General features: G+C 44.8%; 1 protein-coding gene across 1 annotated transcript in view; it reads left to right on the top strand.

Annotated features, from left to right (window-relative positions):
- Positions 1-11,283: 11,283 nt before the first annotated feature.
- The window catches only part of LARP7 (La ribonucleoprotein 7, transcriptional regulator), a 36,590-nt gene continuing 22,595 nt past the window's right edge, over positions 11,284-25,278 (top strand). The window contains exons 1-7 of the mRNA XM_075616987.1: positions 11,284-11,499; positions 14,907-15,007; positions 15,168-15,251; positions 17,221-17,385; positions 18,134-18,242; positions 18,886-19,263; positions 21,088-21,226. Coding sequence (XP_075473102.1) covers positions 11,292-11,499; positions 14,907-15,007; positions 15,168-15,251; positions 17,221-17,385; positions 18,134-18,242; positions 18,886-19,263; positions 21,088-21,226 — 1,184 coding nt within the window. The 5' untranslated portion in view covers positions 11,284-11,291. The remainder of the gene's footprint in view (positions 11,500-14,906; positions 15,008-15,167; positions 15,252-17,220; positions 17,386-18,133; positions 18,243-18,885; positions 19,264-21,087; positions 21,227-25,278) is intronic.

The following is a 25,278-nucleotide window of genomic DNA, read 5'->3' as shown; positions in this document are numbered from 1 at the left end:
ATATCTATATCCACACACTGCCGCCCCCTCTGTGTACACACACACACACTGCTGCTACACACACACACACACAACAGCACACCACACACAACACAGCACCTCTGCACACACCACACACACAACACAGCACCTCCTCTACACACACAACACAGCAGCGCTACACACACACACGCGCACAAAAAACAAAGCAGCTCTACACACAAACTGCTGCTACACACACATGCTACACCTATAAACACTGCTACTGACACAAACACACACACACTGGAGCTCTATACACACACACACAGTAGCTCTATACACACACATCATCTCTACACACACACAAACCGCTGCTACACATACAACAGCACAACACAACACACACTGCAGCCACAATAAAAAAATGCAGCCACTTACTAAACTTTGCACTCCCGTCCCCACCTCTACACACAACACAGCACCTCTGCACACACACAAACTGCTGCTACACACACATGCTACACCCATAAACACTGCTACCAACACACACACTGGAGCTCTATACACACATTCTGGGCATTACTGATTGGTTAAAATTCCGGGCATTATCCAATCAGAGAGCAGGGTTTTCAATAATGCCCGGAATTTTACTGCTTTAGCCTATAATTAAGTCATAATCCCAGAAGAACAGGGCAATAATGCCCTGGCTGGAAGAGTTGAAGGCACGAGGTGAGGGGGGAAGAGAGAGAGGTAAGGGGGGAAGAGAGAGAGGTGAGGGGGGAAGAGAGAGAGGTGAGGGGGGGGGGGGAAGAGAGAGGTGAGGGGGGGGGGGAGAGAGAGGTGAGGGGGGGAGAGAGAGGTGAGGGGGGGGGAGAGAGAGGTGAGGGGGGGAGAGAGAGGTGAGGGGGGGGGAAGAGAGAGGTGAGGGGGGGGAAAGAGAGGTGAGGGGGGGGAAAGAGAGAGGTGAGGGGGGGAAGAGAGGTGAGGGGGGGGGAAGAGAGAGGTGAGGGGGGGGAAGAGAGAGGTGAGGGGGGGGGAAGAGAGAGGTGAGGGGGGGAAGAGAGAGGTGAGGGGGGGGGGAAGAGAGAGGTGAGGGGGGGGGGAAGAGAGAGGTGAGGGGGGGGGGAAGAGAGAGGTGAGGGGGGGGGGAAGAGAGAGGTGAGGGGGGGGGGAAGAGAGAGGTGAGGGGGGGGAAGAGAGAGGTGAGGGGGGGGGAAGAGAGAGGTGAGGGGGGGGAAGAGAGAGGTGAGGGGGGGGAAGAGAGAGGTGAGGGGGGGGAAGAGAGAGGTGAGGGGGGGGAAGAGAGAGGTGAGGGGGGGGAAGAGAGAGGTGAGGGGGGGGAAGAGAGAGGTGAGGGGGGGGAAGAGAGAGGTGAGGGGGGGGAAGAGAGAGGTGAGGGGGGGGAAGAGAGAGGTGAGGGGGGGGAAGAGAGAGGTGAGGGGGGGGAAGAGAGAGGTGAGGGGGGGGAAGAGAGAGGTGAGGGGGGGGAAGAGAGGTGAGGGGGGGGAAGAGAGAGGTAGGGGGGGGAAGAGAGAGGTGGGGGGGGGAAGAGGTGGGGGGGGAAGAGAGGTGGGGGGGGAGAAGGGGTGGGGGGGGAGAGAGGTGAGGAGGGAAGAGAGAGATGAGGAGGGAAGAGAGAGGTGAGGAGGGAAGAGAGAGGTGAGAAGAGGGAAGAGAGAGGTGAGAAGAGGGAAGAGAGAGGTGAGGAGGGAAGAGAGAGGTGAGAAGAGGGAAGAGAGAGGTGAGAAGAGGGAAGAGAGGTGAGAAGAGGGAAGAGAGGTGAGAAGAGGCAAGAGAGGTGAGAAGAGGGAAGAGAGAGGTGAGATGAGGGAAGAGAGGTGGGAAGAGGGAAGAGAGGTGGGAAGAGGGAAGAGAGGTGGGAAGAGAGAGGTGGGAAGAGGGACGAGAGAGGTGGGAAGAGGGACGAGAGAGGTGGGAAGAGGGACGAGAGAGGTGAGAAGAGGGACGAGAGAGGTGAGAAGAGGGACGAGAGAGGTGAGAAGAGGGACGAGAGAGGTGAGAAGAGGGACGAGAGAGGTGAGAAGAGGGACGAGAGAGGTGAGAAGAGGGACGAGAGAGGTGAGAAGAGGGACGAGAGGTGAGAAGAGGGACGAGAGGTGAGAATAGGGACGAGAGAGGTGAGAAGAGGGGAGAGAGAGGTGAGAAGAGGGGAGAGAGAGGTGAGAAGAGGGGAGAGAGAGGTGAGAAGAGGGGAGAGAGAGAGAGAGAGAGAGAGAGGTGAGAAGAGGGGAGAGAGAGAGAGGTGGAGGGGAGAGAGAGAGAGGTGGAGGGGGGAGAGGTGAGGGGGGGGAGAATTGGTGAGAATGGAGGGGGAGAGGTGGGTGTAGGGGAGATGTGGGGGGACTGTGATATTAACTACAACTAAATAAAAAGAAATACAAATTACCTTACAGTAGCACAGGCAATAGATGTGGTGAGAAATATTACTTTGTTGCAAGCAACAAAGTTACCAGTTGGGACACTGCAGCTTCTGACAGCACTAGCAGCTGTGTGAGAGAGGGGGAGAGAGGGGCTGCTTGTGCTGCAGTGTTCAGTGTGCTCAGTGAGGAGAGGAGCAGGGCTGCTGCAGTTAAGTTTTAAACTTGCCGGTTTCTTTCTCCGCGCTCCCCCTGCATCTCTGCTTTGAGGTGAGTTGGCAAGTTGTCAAAAATTCTGGCTTTACTGAATGAATAATGCCCTGAATTCTGACCAATCAGAGAGCAGGGATTTCAGTAATGCCCATAATTTTTTTGCTTTAGCCTATAATTCCCTTTAACATGATGTCACTAAATCCAAGATGACAGGCGTCACATGGTATTTCAGCTAATCAGATCGTGGGAACTAAATCTCCAATCTGATTAAGTGTTGTTCTCAATGTGACGTAGTCATTTTTAGGTCAAATATGTGACATCATCCAAAGGGAGTCACATGGTGTACAACAACCAATCAGATTGGGGATTTGGTTCACACGATCAGATGGCTGTTGAACCAGTTCCCGCCCAAATGTGACGTCACAAGCCATATTTAAGGCCGTGACGCCTCATTTGAGCCCAAGAAGATGACGAGACAACATTGGTTGGGATCTACCATGGGGTTTTTTGGATTGACAGATGAAGACAGAAGATTAAGAAGATAAAGACATAATTACAGATGAAGATAGAAGCTGATTAAAGAAAGAAGAATTGGGCCTGTGGTATTAATCCTGTGTGTGTTTTATGGGGGGGGGGGGGGGTGGTATTGGTGCTTACTAAATATTTTTACATTTAAATTGTATTCCTAGTGTAGATGAGCAGGGGGTCTTCGGAGCAGAACCAATTTGGTTTCATGTCCAGGGACCCCCTGCTTCCCAAGATACAGGCCCCGGAATGGGGTGCCGGTATCTCCTAAGCGTTGTTTATATGGCACGTGGATTTTAACATGGCAGGGATAACGGCACCCCATACCGGGTCCTGTAACTCTGGTAGTAGGGGGTCCCCGAGGCTAAAATCAACTTTGTTCAGCTCAGAAGACCCCCTGCTCATGCACACTATGAATAAAAATAAAATGTAAGCAGCTTCATTACCTTAGCAGCTACCCGCTAAGGTAATGATTTTTTTGTTTGTTGGGGGTTGTTTGATACTAGTGTGGGGGAGCAGGGGGTCCCCTGAGTTGAACAAAGTTGATTTCAGCCTCAGGGACCCCCTACTTCCCGAGATACAGGCCCGTTATGGGGTGCCGGTATCCCTCTGCTTTGTTTACATCCAATGGTCACGTGACCCACAGGATTTTAACATGGGGATACCGGCACCTCATATCGGGGGCCTGTATCTCGTGAAGTAGGTGGTTCCCGAGGCCGAAATCAAATTTGTCAAACTCAGGAGACCCCCCTGCTACATTTCTGTAGATTTCGAATTTTAATAAAACCCTCGCGATCGCCTGTGGGAGGTGCGCAGTTTGAGTGACTGATTCAGCCTATCTCTTACTGCGCGTCTATTATAGAAAGACAGACAGGCTGGGACCCCTGCTGTGTTACTCCGGCGGGCCAATAATCTGCCGCGGCAAATCTAGTGAGGATCACGGGCCTATCTCGAGAATCCATTTCGAGATTTGTTCGAATAACGGTCGCTGCATCTGTACATAAACTGAATGACATACAAATAATGTCACAGAAGTGCAATCGCATACAAAAGGTAATGAGGGCCCTGCTGGTGAGAGCTTATTGATGACCATCAAAATATAAATGAAAAAAATAAACATGCAAGATACATGTACAAAATGTTAGAAATACGTTCTTACATAATTTGACAGACTTATCAATTAAATGTTAAAGATATATATATATATATATATATATATATATATCACTTGTGAGCACATTCACATGTCTTGGGTAGGTCTGCAACCCAGCCTTTCACCATTATCCCCAGCATACAGTGCTTCCACTGCAGCAAGTGATTCTGGGAAATGGCATGCAAATGAGCACACAATGTGTCATCTTTTGTCTGAAAAAACATTGTTACATGGAGCCCATATAAGCTAATGTTTGCTGTTAACACAGCTTTAAAGCACTGCATGGGAATCAGATGTAAAGCCAGAGAAACCATTCACAGACATGTTTCAACCTTAATGGGTCTCATCAGTGTGAGGCTGGTTGTACTGCTGGCTTTGCAATTTTCAAGAATGTAGGGTGATGGTAAACCATCATATAACGGCAGGAAATGCAACGGCATATAAACGTAAACGTGTGTGTGTGTGTATTTAGGACAGGGGTGGGGAACGTCAGGCCAGAGGGCCGTATAAGGCCCTCAAAATCATTTGTCTGGCCCTTCTAAGGCAACTGCTATAACCGGGGTCGCGCTAATTTTAAAAAAATGACCGCCGCGCGCCCGATCGGGAGGAGGTGGTGTGAGGCGCTGGCAGCCCTACACGATCCCCAGCAATCCCCCAGCAGCCACCGTACTAGCCCCAGTAATCCCCCAGCAGCCACCTTCCCCCGCAGCAGTCCCCGCACTTCCCCCATGCTTCTCCAGCAGTTCCCCCCGCACTTACCCCAGCATCTCCCCCCAGCAGCAGCAACTACCAGAGGTAGGGGGGCCGGGTTCTGTGTGCCTGCCTGTCTGTGTCTGTATGGCCCGCGAACGATGTTATAAATATCCAAACGGCCCTTGGCAGAAAAAAGGTTCCCCACCCCTGATTTAGGGGGTAGGTTGTGTGTATTTGGGGGGTTGTGTGTGTGTGTGTTTTGTTTGTAAATGACATACTGTTTTGCACAACACAAAACAAAATAAAGGGACCTATTATTGTGAAATGCATTTTATTCCCCCATATGTTTTGTCCTTTCCCTAATTCTGATTAAAGAAAGTTTGTCGTATGTTAATGCTTATACAGTATATACCCATCAGTGTGTGTACAGTATATGTATGTGTTTGTGTGGGTGTAATATTCATGCATGTGTTGTAGCTCTGAATATTTTGGCCAAAGACATATATTATAAAATGGCTCTTCTTCCCTTGGCCCCAGTGAAAACCAAGTTATTTTACTGACCAGGATACACTTTAATGGGCAAAGTTTCATAGTCCTTCCTGGTTTTAGGTTGAACATGAGCTGCTGACATCTCGCATGTGTGTCTTTAGAATTCATAAAATATAATAATACCACTTGTGGGTATATTTGAACGTCTGACAGGTCTGCATCCCTGTCTTTTCCCATTATCACTTTGTATACAATGCTTCCACTGTAGCCAGGGATTCTGGGTAATGACATGCAAATGAGCACTCACATTGAGTCACTCCCCCCCCCCTTTTTTTTTCTTTTCTTTTTTTTACGGCAATATGTTTTAAACAGCATAAATTTATTTTTTATTGTCCACGTACCAGCTTCACATTGCACAACCTCGTACTGACGAGGTCAAAACAGCTGTCTGTGAGGTAGGTTACTGGATATTCACTTCTTTAAGGGAGAAGGAGTGGCTCAGTGAGTAAAGACACTGACTGGCACTGAGATTGAAGCAGGGGAGTCTGGATCCCTTGTGACCTTGGGCAAGTCACTTTATCTCCCTGTGCCTCAAGCACCAAAAACATACATTGTACGCTCCACAGGGCAGGGACCTCTGCCTGCAAAATGTCTCTGTAAAGCGCAACGTAAAACTAGCGCGCTATAAAAGAACATGTTGTTGTTGTTGCTGTTGCTGTTATTATTAATCGCGCTGTGTAAGGCTGTAATTATTCAGAAAAACACGCGCGGCACCTGAAAACATAAAAAAAACAATAGCAGCGCTTATACCTGTTGCGGCGTGCGCTCCGCTTGGAACTGCAGGGCGGGAGTCTCCTGGTGCGATCCTCGGATTTGTTCTTGGCTGGCGATGCCGCGTCACGTCAGCAGTTTCCGCCAATGAAGGCGAATCACTCACGGCCACGCCTCCCTATCTCAGCTTTGTAGTTTCTTGGTATTATCAAGATGCCGCTCGGCGGCAGCGTGAGGGTGATGTCACCGGATCGCGCTGCTGCTCAGCAGCATCTGGTATAATCGAGCCCTTATACGGCAGCCGAAGCTTAGAGGGGTCCAGGTTCACACGGATAAGAAACAAAAAGTGACGCACTGAGTGCTGATTGCATGTTATTAACCATAATCCCTGGCTGCAATGGAAGCATTAGGCCAGGTCCATAGCAGGCTCGCGACCAAGCGTCACGTGACATCACGTGAGCGGTTCGCCCTCGTTGGCTGAAGCATGCACGTGACCAGGCAGTCGCGCGGCAAATTCAAACCAGTTTGTTGCGCAAAGTATTTGTCGCCCTATCGCACTCGTGCACGGTTTATGCACTTGCACATTTGCGTTCCACTGTTTGTTTTAGGCGCTCGCGCCGTCTGATGTTCTATGGATGCGGCCTAGTTTATAGTGCATGCTCGCGGGTCTGCTTGACATCACGCTCGCGTGAAACATGCACGAGCGGCTACAGGTAGGCAGGGTGGGGCGTCGCCATGATGTCACGTGAGCGGTTCATCCTCCATTGGCTGAACCGCTTGCGTGATGCGTCTGTCGCCCGGAAAAGTCTGTCGTTTGCGCTCTTAATTTACAACATTACTTTGTTTTGTTGGCGTCAACCATTATAGACACACATATACTGACGCGCCCACATTATAATCACGGCCTTATATGCTAAAACAGGGGTGCGCTAACTTTTTTTTGTCCTGCTCTACCAGCTGTACCCCCCCCCTCACATTATATCAAGCGTCAAATGACACTGCGGGGTCATGCGAGGTTATGTCACGTGACCCGCTGCATCAATGCCATGGCAACGCACTGCCCGAAGCCGGGTGAAATACAGAGGCCTCGCTCGGTCCCCTGGCATTTAAATTAAATGCCTTGGGATATAGAGCATGGGGCCTCTGTAACCGCCGTGCCCCCCCCCCCCCCCCAAAAAAAATAACCTTGCTCCTCCTAGTTTGCGCACCCCTGTGCTTAGAGATAATGGGGGTAAAAGCAGGGTTGCGCACCTGTCTGAGACATGCGAATGTATTCATATTGTTATTTAGAACTGGAATATAATCCTTTGTACACACAGTCAGTGACCACCAGGGGGCACCAGATGACCAGGTGAGCCCGTGTATTAGATGTTTCTTTCTTTCTCATGGTAAAAGACTCAGGGTTATGAAATTACAGGAGTACAAAGGGGTGAAATAAGGATCATTTTGCATAGACTTACATGGCTTAGAACAGGGGTACGCAAACTGGGGGGTGCTAGATTTTCTGGGTGCGGGAGTGGGGGAGGGGCAGCAGTTATAGAAGTCCCGTGCTCTCCCCCAAGGCATTTAAATTAAATGCCCGGGGACCGCGCGAGGCCTCTAAAACACACTTCCCGTCCAGTGACGTGTCGCCATGGTAACCCCGCGTAGGACGCTGCGGGGTCACGTGATGTCACATTACCATGGCGTCATTTGACGACAGTATCTCCTAGCAGGGCACTTATGATGGATTTCTACTAGTTGAGCCATGTGAGTAGTATCACACGTGTTGGGTGGGCCCAATCTCTGCACTTTTGGTGTTTTTGCGCAATACATGATAAAGGATTTGACACAGTTTATGTAGGTAAAACCAAATGGAAGGTAGCAGGGACAAACGGGCACCTCAGACACTGACAAGGGAAACTGGGGGTTAGTCCCATGTAACTACGTCCCGCAAAAAAAAAAAAGTCTACAAATAGCTTTTACTTCACCATTTTAATCCTGATCGTGTGATCCTGTCATTTTTGGAAAATATTGAAAAACCCATTATGACAAGAAAACCTCTCGCCCCTAATCACATGAACCTCTTTCCATAAATATCCCGTACTAAAGCTATGTGGTTTTTATAACTCATGTTGTAGAGCCATTGCACGGATCCGAGGTTATCAAAGGTAATTTTGAAAATGGTAGAGAAAATGTTATGTTGGTGAGTGCTTTCACTATATTTCAGGTCCAGGATAAAGTTACCCCCAAAAAGTCCAGCTTGCATGAGTTTATGGGCAAATTTGTAATCACTGGATTAGATAGTGGCGCTTTCCAAGTTACTGTTTAATATATATCCAACAAAAGACAAGAAGATTGCTATATCCAATATACATTTGATATAGTTAAATACTTATCTGTCTTTCTTATAAGTAATGGTCATTGTGTTATTCTTAGGACATGAAGTACTGGCCTTTTTTACAGGTCCTAACACGATGGTGTTAAGATCTGTAAAAAGGGTATATTCCTTGGCGTGGTTACAATGCTTTGGCCAAAGAATTTGATGAAATGACTCCCACTTATGAGAAGAAAGACAGATAAGTATTCCACAATGGGGTATATCCACACATTCAGGAGGCATTCTCTGATATTGTCCGTGTGGAAAATCTGAGTGCTAAATGCAGTGAAGATAATGATGTTAGTTGTAGTGACTTATTGACTGGTTCGCTGGAATTTAGATTTGATGGCTTCTTAGGAATTTGGACGCTAAATCTCTTCTGAACCTGCAAACTCCTGGTACCAAGAAATCAACCATTTCTACTCCGTGGTCCAGAGAAGAAGGTTCTCATCTGAAGTGAGAATATTTAATCTTTTAACAAAGAGATAGATATATGAGATAGATATATGAGATAGATATATGAGATAGATATGATGTATAGATAGATAAATAGATACATATACATATATACAGACACACACTTTTATGCTGGTCACAAATATGCAAAATCCTTCATATTTGCAAAGTGCGTACATGTTTTTTATTCATCTTGAAGCAATAACTATCAGTGTCCTGTGTGTTAAAGGCGGCCCATACAGCTGGCCAACAAATAACCTTTTGTAATCAATTTAATGTAATTGTCTTTCTTGAACTAATAACTGCTAAAATCAAAGATTTGCAGACCTGGCTTGTCGGGCTCGCGGCGAAATGTCCAGCGGTGGGCGTGTCCTGTCGGCGTTTTGATCTCGGCCAAATGTTTAATTCCTGGGTATGATACCTTTTATGGGACCAACAAGTGGTTGATATGTTACAACCTTTCGAACCTCTCGGGGTTAACCCGATAAAGGTTGTAACACATCAACTACTTGTTGGTCCCATAAAAGGTATAATTACCCGCTTCTCCTTCCTTTTTGTTACTTCACCATGTGTACAAACTTATTTAAAATGACATTATTTAAAAATGCGAACCGTTGTCAGATTTGGGTCAGAAGGCATCAATCACCCGGCTTTAACTCCTGTAACATGTCCCTGCCATTAGTGCACTTTGGTGTGTGGGGAGACGGTGCCTTTAAGTTGTAAATAAGTATTTTCACCCAGTGGAAGAGTGATTGTATCCTGCTGATCTCTGCCCTCTCTGATCTTTTTGTGTTTTTTTTAAAGACACTTCCTTGTTTTATTCTCCTGTTAGAGAAGCAAAACACGGCAAATGGTGTTATACTTGACCCAGGTTTAAAGATCTATACTTTTGGGCACAGATAGGGTTGTAAAGACCTGTGAGAACCTGAGCTAAAGCATAATGAAGATAGAAACAGTCACACACAGGCCCATTTTGATATGAATAACAGTGAGCACTATAAGCAGCAGTCTGTTGAATGCCATTTTTTGCATTTACTTTAATTACTTTGATATCTCCTCGTGCCCAGTGCAGTCGGAAAGTTACCATGGTAACTTCAAACAGCTGCAGATCAACAAAAATAGGATTTTTTGTTGTTGAAGTGTAGAAGGATATGAGCACATGGTAAGATACTATCATTATAGGAGTTAAACTCTGCGGCTGCGATTATAGTGTCCGAGCGAGCCAATGGCCGTACCTCCGAGGCAGGCCATAGAGCGCGCGATTCTCGGGCAGACAAATCATTTTGTCTTTGCCACACAACGGCCGGTTACGTGTGTGGTTCAGCCAATGTGGGCTCATGTGATGCCTCCCTGTCGCCTAGGGCCTCCGTGCAGGTTTCACGCGCACGCCGCCACTATAATCGCGGCCATAGGCTTCTGGGAGGGGGGGTGTTGCTGGTTTAAAAGGGGGAGCTGTACTAGCTACTAGGACAGGGGTGGCAAACTTTTCAGTCTGGGCCCCCCACCCGGTGTCCGTGTCTTCTGACGTAATTTGACGCCGCGTTACCATGGCGACGCGTCCCTAGCAGCAGCCGTAGACCAGGTAAGGGAAGTTACAGAGGCCTTGCGCGCACTCCCCGGCATTTCATTCAAATACCTTGAGGAAGGGCACGGGGCCTCTGTGACAAACGCCCCCTTTCCCCCCCCCCCCCACCCCCAGCCCCACCCCCAGAAAATCTCACACCCCCAAGTTTGTGCACCCCTGTACTAGGACATACTGAAAGTGTCAAAGGAAAAGAGGGCCACAGAGTGAGACCGGGAGAGTCCGATAGTGACAGGGTTTAGAAACAAAGAACATTTCCTTGTAGCAATAACCCTATTAAAAATGTGGAGCCCTTTTTGTTTCAAACTGGGATTTAATGATGTTTCCGCCACCAAATATTGGTCCTCTTGCTATGTACAGCAAACACAGATTTGTGCTTTCCAGTGGCAAAAAGATTTTGGGTGAGGGCACAGTTTATTAAAAAAAAAAAATCAGGCCACTGATATAACTCTATTGCTTGCAGGTTTAATAACGTAGAGGGGAGCAGTCACAGCTCAGAGCATGAAAAGGAGGCATTGCCATAGGGAAATATATAGTGTCGGCGTTGGTCACCATGTTTCACACTAGTAGTAGCGCATCTTAGTTTTTGTATTCTGGTTTTATCACAAGCCAGGTGTTTATTAGCTGCACGCCTCACAGATCTTAGCCCAGGCTGCGCCAACAATACACTCATCACTATTGCTTTTTATTTCATGTGTTTAGGTGAGAACAATGACTGAGATGGAAGCAGACACCCTGAGGAGCAAAGTGAAGGAGGATGAAAGCACCGAGCTGAGGAAGGACCGCGAGAAGAAGAAGCGTTCCCGGGTCAAGCAGCTGCTCGCGGACATTGCCAAGCAGGTTGACTTCTGGTTTGGCGATGTCAACCTTCACAAGGATCGGTTTCTGCGGGAACAGATTGAAAAGACCAGAGATGGATGTGAGTTATGTGAAGGATAATGTAGCAGTGACCTCATGGAAGGTGGATTATTGACCGGTTTGGATGTACTTTTCCAGTAATTGGTCCTGGAGAAGTGTAGCTTTATTGCAGGCAGCCTCATAGAGCCACTTAACATTCGGCTTTATACAGGTCTTGAAAAGCACAAATATGTCCGTGAAACTGTAGACCGCATATATGGCAAAACTATATCATATGTATCAATTGTGCAATTGTGGGGCACAACATTTACACCCTACAGATGTAGCCGATCTTACGGTTCCCAGCACCACGAGTGAAACGCCGGAAAAACGTGACGCTGGGGGATGGGGCTCCCGCAGCAGCGCTACGGAAGGGCCGTTACTTTAGATGGGAGAATAAACGCTGCGGGAGGTCCAAAGCCCTAATCGCTGGCGGGCACTGTGCTGGGAATAGTATGTTCTGCTACATCTTGTAAGTATCAAAGAGACATCACATCAAACTCAATAGGGTTGTTTCTTTCATACATCTGGGGCAGTTTGCTTTGCCCCAGAATTGCAGTTTTACACCGGTACTCTGTTTTTACTAAATTGAACTAGCTCTTACTGTTTGAGCCTACCACACATTTAGTAGCTTTAGGCTGCAATAGTAGGCAAGAAGCGCGTGCTTTATATATGTAATAATGTGCACACGGAAAACACATTAGACCAGTGACGTTTTCCAAAGCCCAGTAGCTTTGAAGAACTGTTTTTGCTGATTTTGACGTGTCATATGATGGACCAGCATATAATTCCTAACTTAAATTCAAGGCCTACAAATAATTTTGATAAAGTGATGGGATTTAAAGTAAACATTTTGTCACCTAGAGCCGCAATCCCATTTACAATGCATCTTGGATTTATGAACATTTCAAAACTCACATTTATTATAATCGGGGATTCTGGTTTCATTGGTTATTTTTTGGTGACTTCTGTGTTCTATTTTAGTTTTATTGGTATTTTGAGGGTACAAACACACATCCAAACATTTTTTCCTATAAAATCTATATATATATAGTGATTACAAACTATAGCGCCTCTCAAGGTTTTTCTGAGGGCTGTTGGGCATCAGGGACTTACAGTGGGTGTTAGAATATGTAGTTACAGGAACATTCTTGGGATGTGGGAGTTGCCTTCAAATTGCTGCAGTAATTAAAGGCAGTAGGTATCTTGAAAGCTTTATTATTATTATTATTATTAATAATAATAATTATGTACAATGTATGTAAAATCTACAAAAAACGAAATGCCCACAGCACTCAAATCCAGCCAATAATCCTCTGAAAGATTGGGAACATATGTATATATTTTTGGTTCAGTAAGATGTTTGACGAATTGCAATAAACCTGCCCATCTCGAGGCCCACAATTCTGCATTAATAGTAATTAAAAGGGGTCCCGATCAAAATAATTCAACTCCACCTGAAATACAATGGATTGTAGACCTTCTTCTTCTTTTTTTTTTTTTTTTTTTTTTTTTTTAAGCAGGGAAGAGCTGATCCAGAAATTGTTCTATTAAAGACAAATAATTATGCAGGACTGCAAAGTGCTCTAACGAATGCCCAGTACCCCAATTACACAGTGTTACGTTAAAACGCTGATCATAAGCAGTGAATAACATCCATGTTTTCCTAAAAGAGGAAAGGGCAGCCATCTTGTTCTCTCTCTGAGGGGCACATTTATGAAGTGCCAGTACGGGAGTTTCCGCCAGAATGGGCACTTGATATATGTGCCCCTTAAAATGACAAACAGACAATTCTAGACTTGTACAGTAGAAAAATAACATTTAACCCTGACGTGGCCAGAAAGGCCTGCAACACATTGCAGTGTAATCCATGCTGATTTCTCTGGCAGAGAAAAGGGTCAACAAGGCTTATTGAAACTTGAGGATGAGGAATTCCAGCTTTGCCTTTGTGCAAGGGTTTAACACACAATAGATGGCATGTCCCCTTATCCAGTAGATTGTGGCAGGGATGGGTGCAGCACTTTATCTAATACCTATGTAAATCCCTGCCACACATTTGAAATAGTAAATGAATTCTGACCAGGACATTCATTTCCAAGTCTGACCCCCAATTAGGAGCTCCATGGGAAATGCGCATATGGAAAGAGAAGCTGTGTTTTCTCTTTCATCTTAAAACCTGGCGGGGGAGATGGCTTTCTCCCTCACTCCTGTTGGCTCTATTGTCACCGTTGTGTGAGGAAAACGACCCCGTGTAATGTGCCATGTTGAGAAGGTTCAGGAAAATGTGAGATGCAAATGTCTGTCTTCAGGGCACGGTGCCTGTGGAGAGGCCACTGTGTGTGCAAATAATGAGCCTGCATCTACTCACAAGAATTTTACATGTGAACTGTGCTTAAAAAAACCCTCAAAAGTCTCTTAAATGGGGGAAGAATGGCCCTCTGTTTTAATAAAGCAACGTTGCATGTTCTGTCTCAAAGATATGGAGCATATCCTATGGTTCAGGGCTCTCCAACTACTTCTGTCATAAAGGGGACAGATATGATTATATTTAGGAATAGAACAGCTACAAGCTTATGGCAATGTCATTTTGGGAACGTCAGATTTACTATTTAAACATTTTGCATGCAAATATACAGTGGTCGACAAATCACCAAAAAATCTACTCGCCGAACACAAAAATCTACTCGCCACCTAGTACCACACGTGTGCTGCTTGGGCCAATAGGAGCTCGCCACGATGTTAAATCCACTCGCCCGGGGCGTGCAAATGTATAGGTTTGTCGAACACTGCAAATATATATCTATATTTATTTTTATTTAGGTTAGCTTAACTTGCAAGTGAGTTTCAGTGGGAAATATTGCCCTTGGCTGCCAGAGCAACCAGTATGAAATGAGCAGGAGCTGAGGGTCTGATGGTCGCGTGCAGGCCCTTCACGGGCTGCAGTTGGCACACAGCTGCCAGTTAAAGCGCACGGCTGTAGTGAGTTACTGCACTAGTCATTTCTTTCCACATATCCACAGCTGACATGAATGTGACTTGTATACAATAGCTCCACATCATGTGGTTTTTGTCTTGCAGTTATATATTTCTTTTTCATATCTATTGCTTGAACTAAGCTAATTCTGAAAGCATTATATATGTACACACACCATGTTTATTATTATCATTGTTTATTTGTAAAGAGCCAACATATTCCGCAGCGCGGTACAGCGGGCGTACAGAGTGACGTCAATTACATTAAACTGAGTGACAGACAAGCGCTAACAGATATCGAAGGCAATGAGGACCCTGCTCCTGAGAGCTTACAGACTGCAGGGTTGTATATATTATATCTATCTGTAATCGTATATGTATTGTATATACACGCACACGTCAGGAATCGCCTAAATAGCTGCACAGTGTAATTCTGTTGGCTTCTTCTCCTTTTAGACATTGACATATCCGTCCTGACCTCATTTAACAAAATGAAAAAACTGACCACCGATGCCAAGCTCATATCCCGCGCCCTGAAGAACTCGGCAGTAGTAGAGGTGAGGTATCTCGCTTGGTGCGGGATGAGGTAGAGTGAACACGCTATCATTTATATTATTTGTTATTTATATGATGACCACTTGTATTACTACTGTGAAGCGCTATATAAATAAAGACATACATATATGCCATCTAAATGTCGTCTTTTTCCATTGTCAGCTGAGTTTGGACAGCACTAAAATCAGGCGCCGCCTGCCCCTGGGGGAGAAACCGCAGGATGTTGATGGTCGCACAGTGTATGTGGTAAGGGATTGCTACAAGTAGACTCGGTTAATAGCCCTTTGCTGCTTTCTGGTTATTTGAGCAGAAGAGACGACCTTCTCTCTTAGGAAACGTGTGTGTGGACCGATGAGAAATATTTGTGCTGGGCAGGTGCAGCTTTGCTGCTGAAACCTTTAGTACCTGTGCCCTGAATGTACAATCTGATAAAATGGTTGTAGAAAGTGTGGCGCTGATTACTTGGTGCTTTGCGTGCCAGTAACTGGGGAAATGAAAGGCAAAGTGAGCCGCATCTCTGCAGCACACTTGATTTATTTAGCTCCCCTGTAAAATGCCGTGAGCGTTGTCTGACTTCACCAGGCATAGCAGCTCCTCTTACAGGACAGAGCAGGGCTCCTCACCTGGTGAGCAGCAGGCCACACACGCTGCTGCTGAGGGCCGGGATGTGGCCCTTGGACTGTCTGCTCCTACACGTTTCATACCCGTTGCTTCAGCAGCGATTTTACACGCTGAAACTCGCATGTAAGATTAGGCAATGTAAATATGTACAGTACGGAACAGATATACTGTATTATAAATGCTTGCCAAATATTGATATATTCATTTTCAAATCTTTAAATATATTTAAAAACTTCCATAACAATAAGGTTGTGGCCCTTCTGCTTCTAAATGTTTTCTGGTGTGGTCCCTTTGGGGAACTTGGAAGAGCCCTAGACTAGAGAACCCCTGTAATGGGGAGCTCTCTGGTGCAGCGTCCTGTATTTTGGGCACTGGAACAGCACACTTGCAAGCTTCTGTCAAATGTTGCTTGTCTTGGCCCAGCATTTGTAAGAATATTTACACCCACATGAATTATTATTTCTGTTATTTCCCCCCCCCCCCCCCTCTCCTTTTGTAGAGTTGTTAAATAGTAGGAACTGCCATTAACAAGACCATGCCGACTGTAGGAGTTTGGTTGCCATTAGAAAATACATCCCAAAGCGTAGCAGATGCATCCAGTGCGGTTTAATTGAAATACTCTGTATTTTTCCGATAATTACATGGCTCTATTCACAAAACAAAATGTCGAGGCTTCTACAGTATATATTCAGTCCTACTGAAAAAATAACAGCAGACATAAACGAATACATGCTTTTTTCATCTTTGAAATCTTCCCTTTGTAATCAGTCTGCTCTGGGTACAAACCCCAAATCGGAGTTTCTGATGGTCACATTTGTATGTTGTTTCACAGTGTGCTACTTTCCAGTTTTAAATGCCCACATTTCAGCATCGCTGCTCTAGCTACTGTTTGTAAATTGCTGCTCGCAAAAGAGAAGAGGCAGGTGATGCAATACTGTGTGCGGTTCAGTACAGTATGTGTAGTGGCCGCAAGTGTGACCTTATAGCCTACTTTTCAAACCTTTAGCTGATGAACAAGCTATGTGATAATACAGTGGCATACTCTTCTGTAACTTCTATCATGTGATAGTAACAGTGAATGTACGTTTTACAGTCATAGAATGGCCATTTGGAATAGCAGCTCTTGGTTTTCAAGAGGTAGAGGAAGTAAAGCTACCAAATGCCCCGGCTTGTCCGGGTCTGTACTGGAGCACAAATAGGCCACGAAGAACATTAGAAAACAGAATAAGCGTGTTAAAAAAAAATGGCATTTTGTTTTAAACAGAGCCGCACTGATTACATTTTAGAGCAGTTCCCTACTCTACTTCCAGTACATTGCGGGGTCTCGCACATCTGTTGAGCCTTCTAGGTATTTGTCCGCTTTAGGTGAAAATGTCCAGAGGATACTCGCAAAATGATAGCTTGATTTTAGGTGGAAATCTGAGCCGCATTCAATTGCTCAAGATATGTTAACGTTTCGGGGGGGGGGGGAAAGAACACACATTCAAGGAATGCTCAGGGATATTCGCAGCGAGGAAAAGGAAATTGGATTGAGGTTTTAATTATTTATTTACTTTGCATTGGAAACTATAAATGTTGTATTTTTCCCCTGTAGGAGCTGCTACCTAAAAATGTCAACCACAGCTGGATTGAGCGGGTGTTTGGTAAATGCGGGTCGGTGGTCTACATTAGCATCCCCAGGTACAGAACCACCGGCGACCCCAAAGGATTTGCATTTATTGAGTTTAAGACTCAGGAGCAAGCTGCCAAAGCAATTGAGGTAATGGGTTTCCCCTTTTCTTTGTAAAGTATCTGTAGCCTTTTATAACCTAATGGATTAAACATGATCGATTTATTTATTATATATAAAATGTTTTGCCATACATTGAGAGTGACCTCTTGTTTTCAAGTGTGTCCAAGTATGTTATGATGACAAATACATCGTTACATTAAGTGAACAGGGTTAGGCTCCATCCCCGGCGTGTGCGCCGCACACAAGGTACAGCCCTCTATGGGGGCGGCCCCAGTAGCTGCCTGCGCACGCCTGTAGAATTTAGTCTTTTGGTGCGGCAGCCAAACAATGGCCACGTCACGGCGGTTCAGCCAATGAGGGTGAACCAGCCACGGGACATCACGGCCACGACCCCCAATCGCGAGTGATCTGAAGTCCATCAGATCGCTCGGCTGGAGGAGGAGAACACCGGGAGGCGCTCCGTCACACTGTGTATAAAGACACATTGTGTATAAAGACATTGCATGAAAAGTGTAACATATTTTATCTTTCAGGCGTATGAAACTGTTACAGACCAGATTAAAATGTGAGACTAGTTTTAGTTTTGAAAGAATTTAGACTGGTGTCGGCTTTGAGCGTATCCGGTAGCTTGTTCCCAATAGTGGGTTTGTTTTTAGTTTTTGAACAAATTAACCTTCAGGGCAGGAATGCAGGGGGTTCCTGGCCCGCCTGCTGCTGAAGCCATATAGTACACCAATGAGTTTAAACTGCATTACTTTTTGTAATTTTTTTTTAGCTTTTAAATAATCCACCTGAGGAAGCAGCAAAGAAACCTGGGATGTTCCCCAAAACAGTGAAAAACAAGCCCGTTCCAGCTCCTAACACATCTGAAGGAAGCGGCGTTGGTATGAGTTACATGTCTTCTCATTGTACCTTTAAGGGCTTTACAGGGCTGCTCTATTTTAAATGCATGTGCAGGTTCCCAAAATGTGGCTTGTGTTTTATTTGAAGAGTTTATCCTACACTTTTCTCTGCAGTCTTCATTGGGGCTCAGTACACCAACTGGAATGAATGACTGGTAAGGGTTGTCCTCAAAAGTGAGGATATTTCAAAGTTATTGATCTCCGATTATCATCTGGTTGTCTTGAGCAAATTATTTGCCTCCTACTTCAAATTAATAGAAGTTGTATATAACATCACCCAGTATGGTGTGGGATCTGTAAGATGAATTTCTTAAATGTTCTCCCTCAGAAGATTTGCGATTTAACCACAAAACTTATTGCGTGTGGAGTTCTACAGAGACTTGGGGTCATGAATAAAAGACAAGGGATTTTTGCGTTTCTAAACGTCTGTTGTGTGTGAAGGAAACCTATGTTTGCTGCTGGGCACTTGTGCATGATGACTGTCAACCTTGTGTCTAGCAAATTATTTAGTGATTGAATTCCTCTGCCAGATTTTATTTCGAAACCTACTTATATGGAGCATCATCTCCATTCTCTATAGCGTTTTAATTTGCGTTTCAAATGTCCATGCATATTCTGTTTCTAGAAGAGAAGAAAAAGAAAAAGAAGAAGAAATCGAAGATGAGAAAGGAGGGCACTGAAAAAGTGGCAGAGGAAAGCCAAGCACTGAGTATGGACACAGCCCCCGAGGAAGTAAGCAAGCCGCAAAGGCAAAGGACTGTATCGGAGAGCTCGATGACGGAGACCTCTGATGCTCACAAGCAGCCGCTTAAGAAGAAGAAGAAACGAGAGAGTCGTGGTGAGAGCTCGGATCAGTCCGAGGAAAACAGGCCGCAAAAGAGGAAACGCAGCAGCTCAGAGGACTGTGACTCCTCGTCTGTAAAACAGAGGAAACTAGAGGCTGAGGATGACCTTGTCCATGCAAAGCCAATGTCCGAGCCGGCGGGCCTTACCGAGTGTAAAGGTAATTATCATTGAAGTATTCACAGGTGCACAAGATGCTTCACACTTGGGTCACATGCCTGTGCAGCCAACTCTATTGGCTTGGCAAAGAAAGGGCCATTAAATCTGCAAACCTTTTGCTTCCAGGTGGAGCCTCTCTTGCAGTCTGTCTTTATTCATATACCGCCATCCAAGTACTTAGCGTTTCACAGCAGTAATACACGTGACATAATAATGTAACACATAATGGGGAAAAAGCGCTTCAGACATAAAACAGTAGGAAAAGTAGCCGCTGTCCCAAGAGCTTACAATCGAAGTGGTAAGTGGGGAGAACTTTCTGAGAGAGGATGGCGTTCTTGACCACTTGCAGACGCATGTACTAGGCCAGTGCATATGAGATGTATAGTATCGGCCAGCGGAGCTACCCATATACTTTGTTAAAGAGGTGTTTTTTAAGAAGGGTCCTAAAGGTGGAGAGAGAGGGTGCCAGCCGGATATTGAGGGGAAGTGCATTCCAGAAGTGAGGGGCAGTGAGTGACAAAGGTTTTATGCGGGAGAGGGCTTTAGATATAAAAGGGGTAGACAAGACATCCTTAGGCACAATGCAGGAGTCGGGCAGGGGTGTAGTTAAACATAGTTTGAAAAGAAGTGAGGTTAGACCAGATATGAATAGAAGAGGAGGCATGACCAGCGCCGTTCAAATCCAGGGCCAGTAAGTGTGCGGTTGTCCACTTCTGTTCCACTCCCTTTTAAACTCTGCAGCGTATCCCACTTCAAAATGGGCCACTTGAAAGATGTGCCCCCCCCAGATGCCGCTTCCCTAGCCTGTCTCTAAATATACAGGCCTAAGAAGTCACCTGACACACTTCAGTTCACTAGGTTACTAGGTGCATGGCGGTTACAGAGGCCCCACGCTAAGAGCGCGAGGCCTCTGTAAAATTTACTTACCGGCTTCTTGTCCACGCGTCTCCATGGCAACACGGCATCAAATGGCGGCCATTACCATGGAGACATGACGTCAAATCACAGCACGTGACGTCATTTGACGCATCATTAGAGGCGAGGGGGGGCGCGACCGAGGAGGCAGCAGGTAAGGGAGGCGCAGGGAGTTTGCGCACCGCTGAGCTATGTTTTGGTCAGCACAGCAGGTGTTAATAGCAAAGACAGCCACAAGTAACTCAGTGCATACCTGAGAAAAGAAAGATGACGTCTGTTAGAATCTTACTAGATGAGAAGTCGCATATTATTCCCTATTACACTCCACAGTGTATCCCACTTAAAAATGGGCCACGTAAAAGCTGGGATGTGCTTTCCCCCTGTAGATGCTTTCACTGAACAGCTACAGTCACATCTGCAGAGACGCTCGTCTGGTTTGCAGGGTAGACGTCGGCATGCAGCGTCCAGCTAAATTATAGCAGACCTGAACGAAACTGTTTGGGACCTGACAGAAGGTTGTTTTTTTTTTGTCTTTTTAATGGGAGCGGCACTGGTGCAAGGCAGTAGATGGAGAAACTGTAATTGTATAGCGCAATGTTTTCTCTGTTTGTTTTTTGCCACCAAATTTGGACATCTACTTTAGCATTGAGGTGATGACACACGTTGCTTATAGTCTTGATGTGGAAAAAAAGAAGACCCTCCACTGCATACGTTTTAAAGCTGAGAATAAAATCGATTTAAACCATTAGTTTTGAAAGCTAAAAAAAAAAAAAAGAGTATGTATATATTACACAAGACATACATCTTGAAACCTGTATATACTTATGAGCGCCTGCTTTTTTGCTTTGCAAATATCAGCACCTTAGAGTATCTCACCCTCCTTTTTACTCCTGGTTTCCTTGGCTCACAGAGGTTTCCACAGAAGAGGAGAAGGACGCCGGAGACAAGAAAGACACATCCATGACCAAGGTGAAGAGGAAGCGGAAGAAGAAGCACAAAGAGAAGCACCGTGTTGCAGAGGAGGTCATCCCTCTAAGAGTCCTGGCAAAGTAGGTCCTATTAGTCCATTTTGCACAGAAATGTTCTCATGGCTACTAGGTACTGTATATTACACACATCCAGTAACAACACTATGTATATTACACACATCCAGTCACAACACAATATACAGCTCAACCCCCTTATAACGCTGTGCTTGGGGTCCAAAGAATCACACCGCGCTATAAGCGGATCGCGTTACAAATAATGTACAATTGTATGCGTTGTACAATAAAGTATTTAAGATACCAATAACCGTGTTGTAAAGTATTCATAAATATGAAAATTGGGAGACACACTTGCATCGCGTTATTATCGGATTCGTGTTGTAACGGATCGCGTTATAATGGGGTTGAGCTGTATATTACACACATCCAGTCACAACACTGGGTATATATTTCACACATCCAGTCACAACACTGGGTATATATTACACACATCCAGTCACAACACTGGGTATATATTTCACACATCCAGTCACAACACTGGGTATATATTACACACATCCAGTCACAACACTGGGTATATATTACACACATCCAGTCACAACACTGGGTATATATTACACACATCCAGTCACAACACTGGGTATATTACACACATCCAGTCACAACACTAGGTACAGGCATACCCCGCATTAACGTACGCAATGGGACCGGAGCATGTATGTAAAGCGAAAATGTACTTAAAGTGAAGCACTACCTTTTTCCTACTTATCGATGCATGAACTGTATGGCAATCGTCATATATGTGCATAACTGATGTAAATAACACATGTGTAAAAGGCTCTATAGTCTCCCCGCTTGCGCACAGCTTCGGTACAGGTAGGGAGCCGGTATTGCTTTTCAGGACGTACTGACAGGCGCATGCGTGAGCTGCCATTTTCCTATTGAGCGATATGTACTTACTCGCGAGTGTACTTAAAGTGAGTGTCCTTAAAGCGGGGTATGCCTGTATATTACACACATCCAGTCACAACACTAGGTATATTACACACATCCAGTCACAACACTATGTATATTACACACATCCAGTCACAACACTATGTATATTACACACATCCAGTCACAACACTAGGTATATTACACACATCCAGTCACAACACTAGGTATATTACACACATCCAGTCACAACACTGGGTATATTACACACATCCAGTCACAACACTAGGTATATTACACACATCCAGTCACAACACTAGGTATATTACACACATCCAGTCACAACACTAGGTATATTACACACATCCAGTCACAACACTAGGTATATTACACACATCCAGTCACAACACTAGGTATATTACACACATCCAGTCACAACACTGGGTATATATTACACACATCCAGTCACAACACTAGGTATATTACACACATCCAGTCACAACACTAGGTATATTACACAAATCCAGTCACAACACTGGGTATATATTACACACATCCAGTCACAACACTAGGTATATTACACACATCCAGTCACAACACTGGGTATATATTACACACATCCAGTCACAACACTAGGTATATTACACGCATCCAGTCACAACGCTGGGTATATATTACACACATCCAGTCACAACGCTAGGTATATTACACACATCCAGTTACAACACTGGGTATATTACACACATCCAGTCACAACACTAGGTATATTACACACATCCAGTCACAACACTTGGCTCCAGGTGTCCTTTCGTGCTCTGATATTATCTGTTCTGCGGTTGCACAGGCATATTTGTCAGTCAGAGGAATACCCTGCAGTCTTGGTCTTTTGGAGATGGCTGGTAACCCTGTATGCAATTTGTTGCAAGCCCCTCTGGCAATAACTTTGACTCAATAAACCCTAATACAAACAAAGTCAGGAGATAGAGTATGTCAGGATTTATAGTGCTTTCAGATGGGTTCTTGTGAACAAGATCCTCAAGGTATACAAAATAATAAGTTTTTTCCCCGCTATAAATAAATAATCTCTTGGACAAGCTCTCTGATGTCCATGTAGGGGTTAAATAATTAACCAACAACTGAGTTGAATACCAGCACTCCTAGGATGGAAGGGGGTGGGGGGGGGGGTGATAGGTGCACTGGGGAGGAGGGTATGGATGAGGAGAGCTGATTAAACTCTGCTTCCCCCTTTAGCAGAGATTAATCAAAAGTCCCCAAATTGCATGCACGCCAAGACTCACACAATATATATGGAGTAGTAAATTGCAGTGGTGCAAAGTTGCATATTGTGTGGGTCTCAAGAGTGCATGCAATTTGGGGACTTTTTTTAAATTAAATTCTGCTTCCCTCTTTATCAGAGATTATCAGCTCTCCTCGTCGCTTAAATAATTTTAAAATGAAATCCTGGAAAAAGGTAGCACTCCGTGAGTCTTCCAAAGAAATGGCCTTACAAGTCTGTGCATTTGAGAGTGCCACCTTTTTCCTATGATCACATTTGCCATTTTTGGTGTGACCACAGCATTTAAGTTTCACACCGCTTCAACATTATTGTAACTTTGTGCTCAAACTGTATCTTGCAGTTTCTCAAGGGGTTAAATAATGACCTTTTTGTTTTTCCAATGCCGAGTAAAATATTCCTTTGAAATATGCAGTTACAGGTGACAGTTGTGCAATGAAAAAGGAAATAAGACTTTTAACTCCCCCACTCCCCCCAAAAAACAATTTCCCATACTCCAATCAATGTCTTCTGATGAGGATATGTTATCAAGCTCTGATATGCATGAACATGAATGTAAATGTGACAGTGGGTTTTGTTACTAAATATACAAACGATGCGGCGCTTATTTAAAATGCTTTGAAGTTATATTCCTGTACTGGGGAAGATTTGTCCCATTTAATGATCCTTCTCCAGCACATTTAATGAGTTTAGTGTATGTCTTGTGTATGCCCCACTTAGCAATGTTCAATGTAGTTACAGGAAAGTGAGCACGTTACCATTGGAAACAATAGATGTGATATTGTGTGTTACATACAGGAAGTTATCGGGCATTTGAGGGTTGGGGGCTTATACTTAAGAGGGAATAATGCTGCAATGACAACAGCGATAAGTCATCTTTTTTTTTTATCATCATTTTTAAAATAAATTATGTAAAAGTATTTTAAAAACAAAAAAAACAGGACCTGTTAAATGATTCCGCATCTTTCAGGATTTTGACACAATGAATACAAGAGTTTTTGAATTCAGTTCAAATGCGTGTCAGTTTATTTATGATGCTTGAACTTTTAAGTGACAGAATGAGTGCTTTAAATATACATGCAGTCCAAATGGGTCCCTATCAAAATATCATTAATTAAACAAGGGCTATGCTTAACAGTTGTTAGGCTGCAGGCCATCACCATTGCTAAAGTGCAATTCCATCTCACATATCACAGAGTTGCATATTAGCTATGGTAGCTACAAACAGTAATACAATGTCCAGGTGTCCTAGAAAAAGCGCATTGAGAACGCACAGCCGCCAAAACATGAAGCACTTACTCATTATTTCACAGCATGTGCTCCAGGTTAAGGCAGACATGACTCTCTTTTAGTATGTTTGCAGTTCGGTCTTCACTCCTCGCACCTGTAAAAGTGATTAAAGATTCACCTCCACTAAAACATTGGAGCACTTACCCTTTAGATGGACACAGAAAGTACCCCAATGTTAAAGTAGAGGAGAGCCTTCCTTCCTCGGCCAAGAATGAATTGCAGAATGGCCACGCAAGACTTGCCGTTGATGTGCAGGCTAGTATGTAGTGTATATTGATGCACAAACCCGCACACGATGTCTTTTACAGAACGGACATTAAAATACAGCACATTTTACAGGATAGGTGTAAGCGCACCCAACTTTAAATTAAGCATCAGGACCAATATCCCTGCACTGGGGAACTTACAATTTAACACTGCACTTACATAGTATTGTAAACCCTACCATTGTCTAGGTACCAAGTCATTCATTCATAACAGTGCTGAAGGGTATCTACTTTATACACACATACGTGTGTACACACACACACACACACACACGTGATTGTGACTGAGCGCGAGGCGATTGTAGAGCTTCAGCTTTTGATGGTGATTTCTG

This window comes from Ascaphus truei, chromosome 1 (genome assembly GCF_040206685.1).
Source record: "Ascaphus truei isolate aAscTru1 chromosome 1, aAscTru1.hap1, whole genome shotgun sequence".
Taxonomy (NCBI): domain Eukaryota; kingdom Metazoa; phylum Chordata; class Amphibia; order Anura; family Ascaphidae; genus Ascaphus; species Ascaphus truei.
This window is presented reverse-complemented; position numbering and strand designations above follow the sequence as displayed.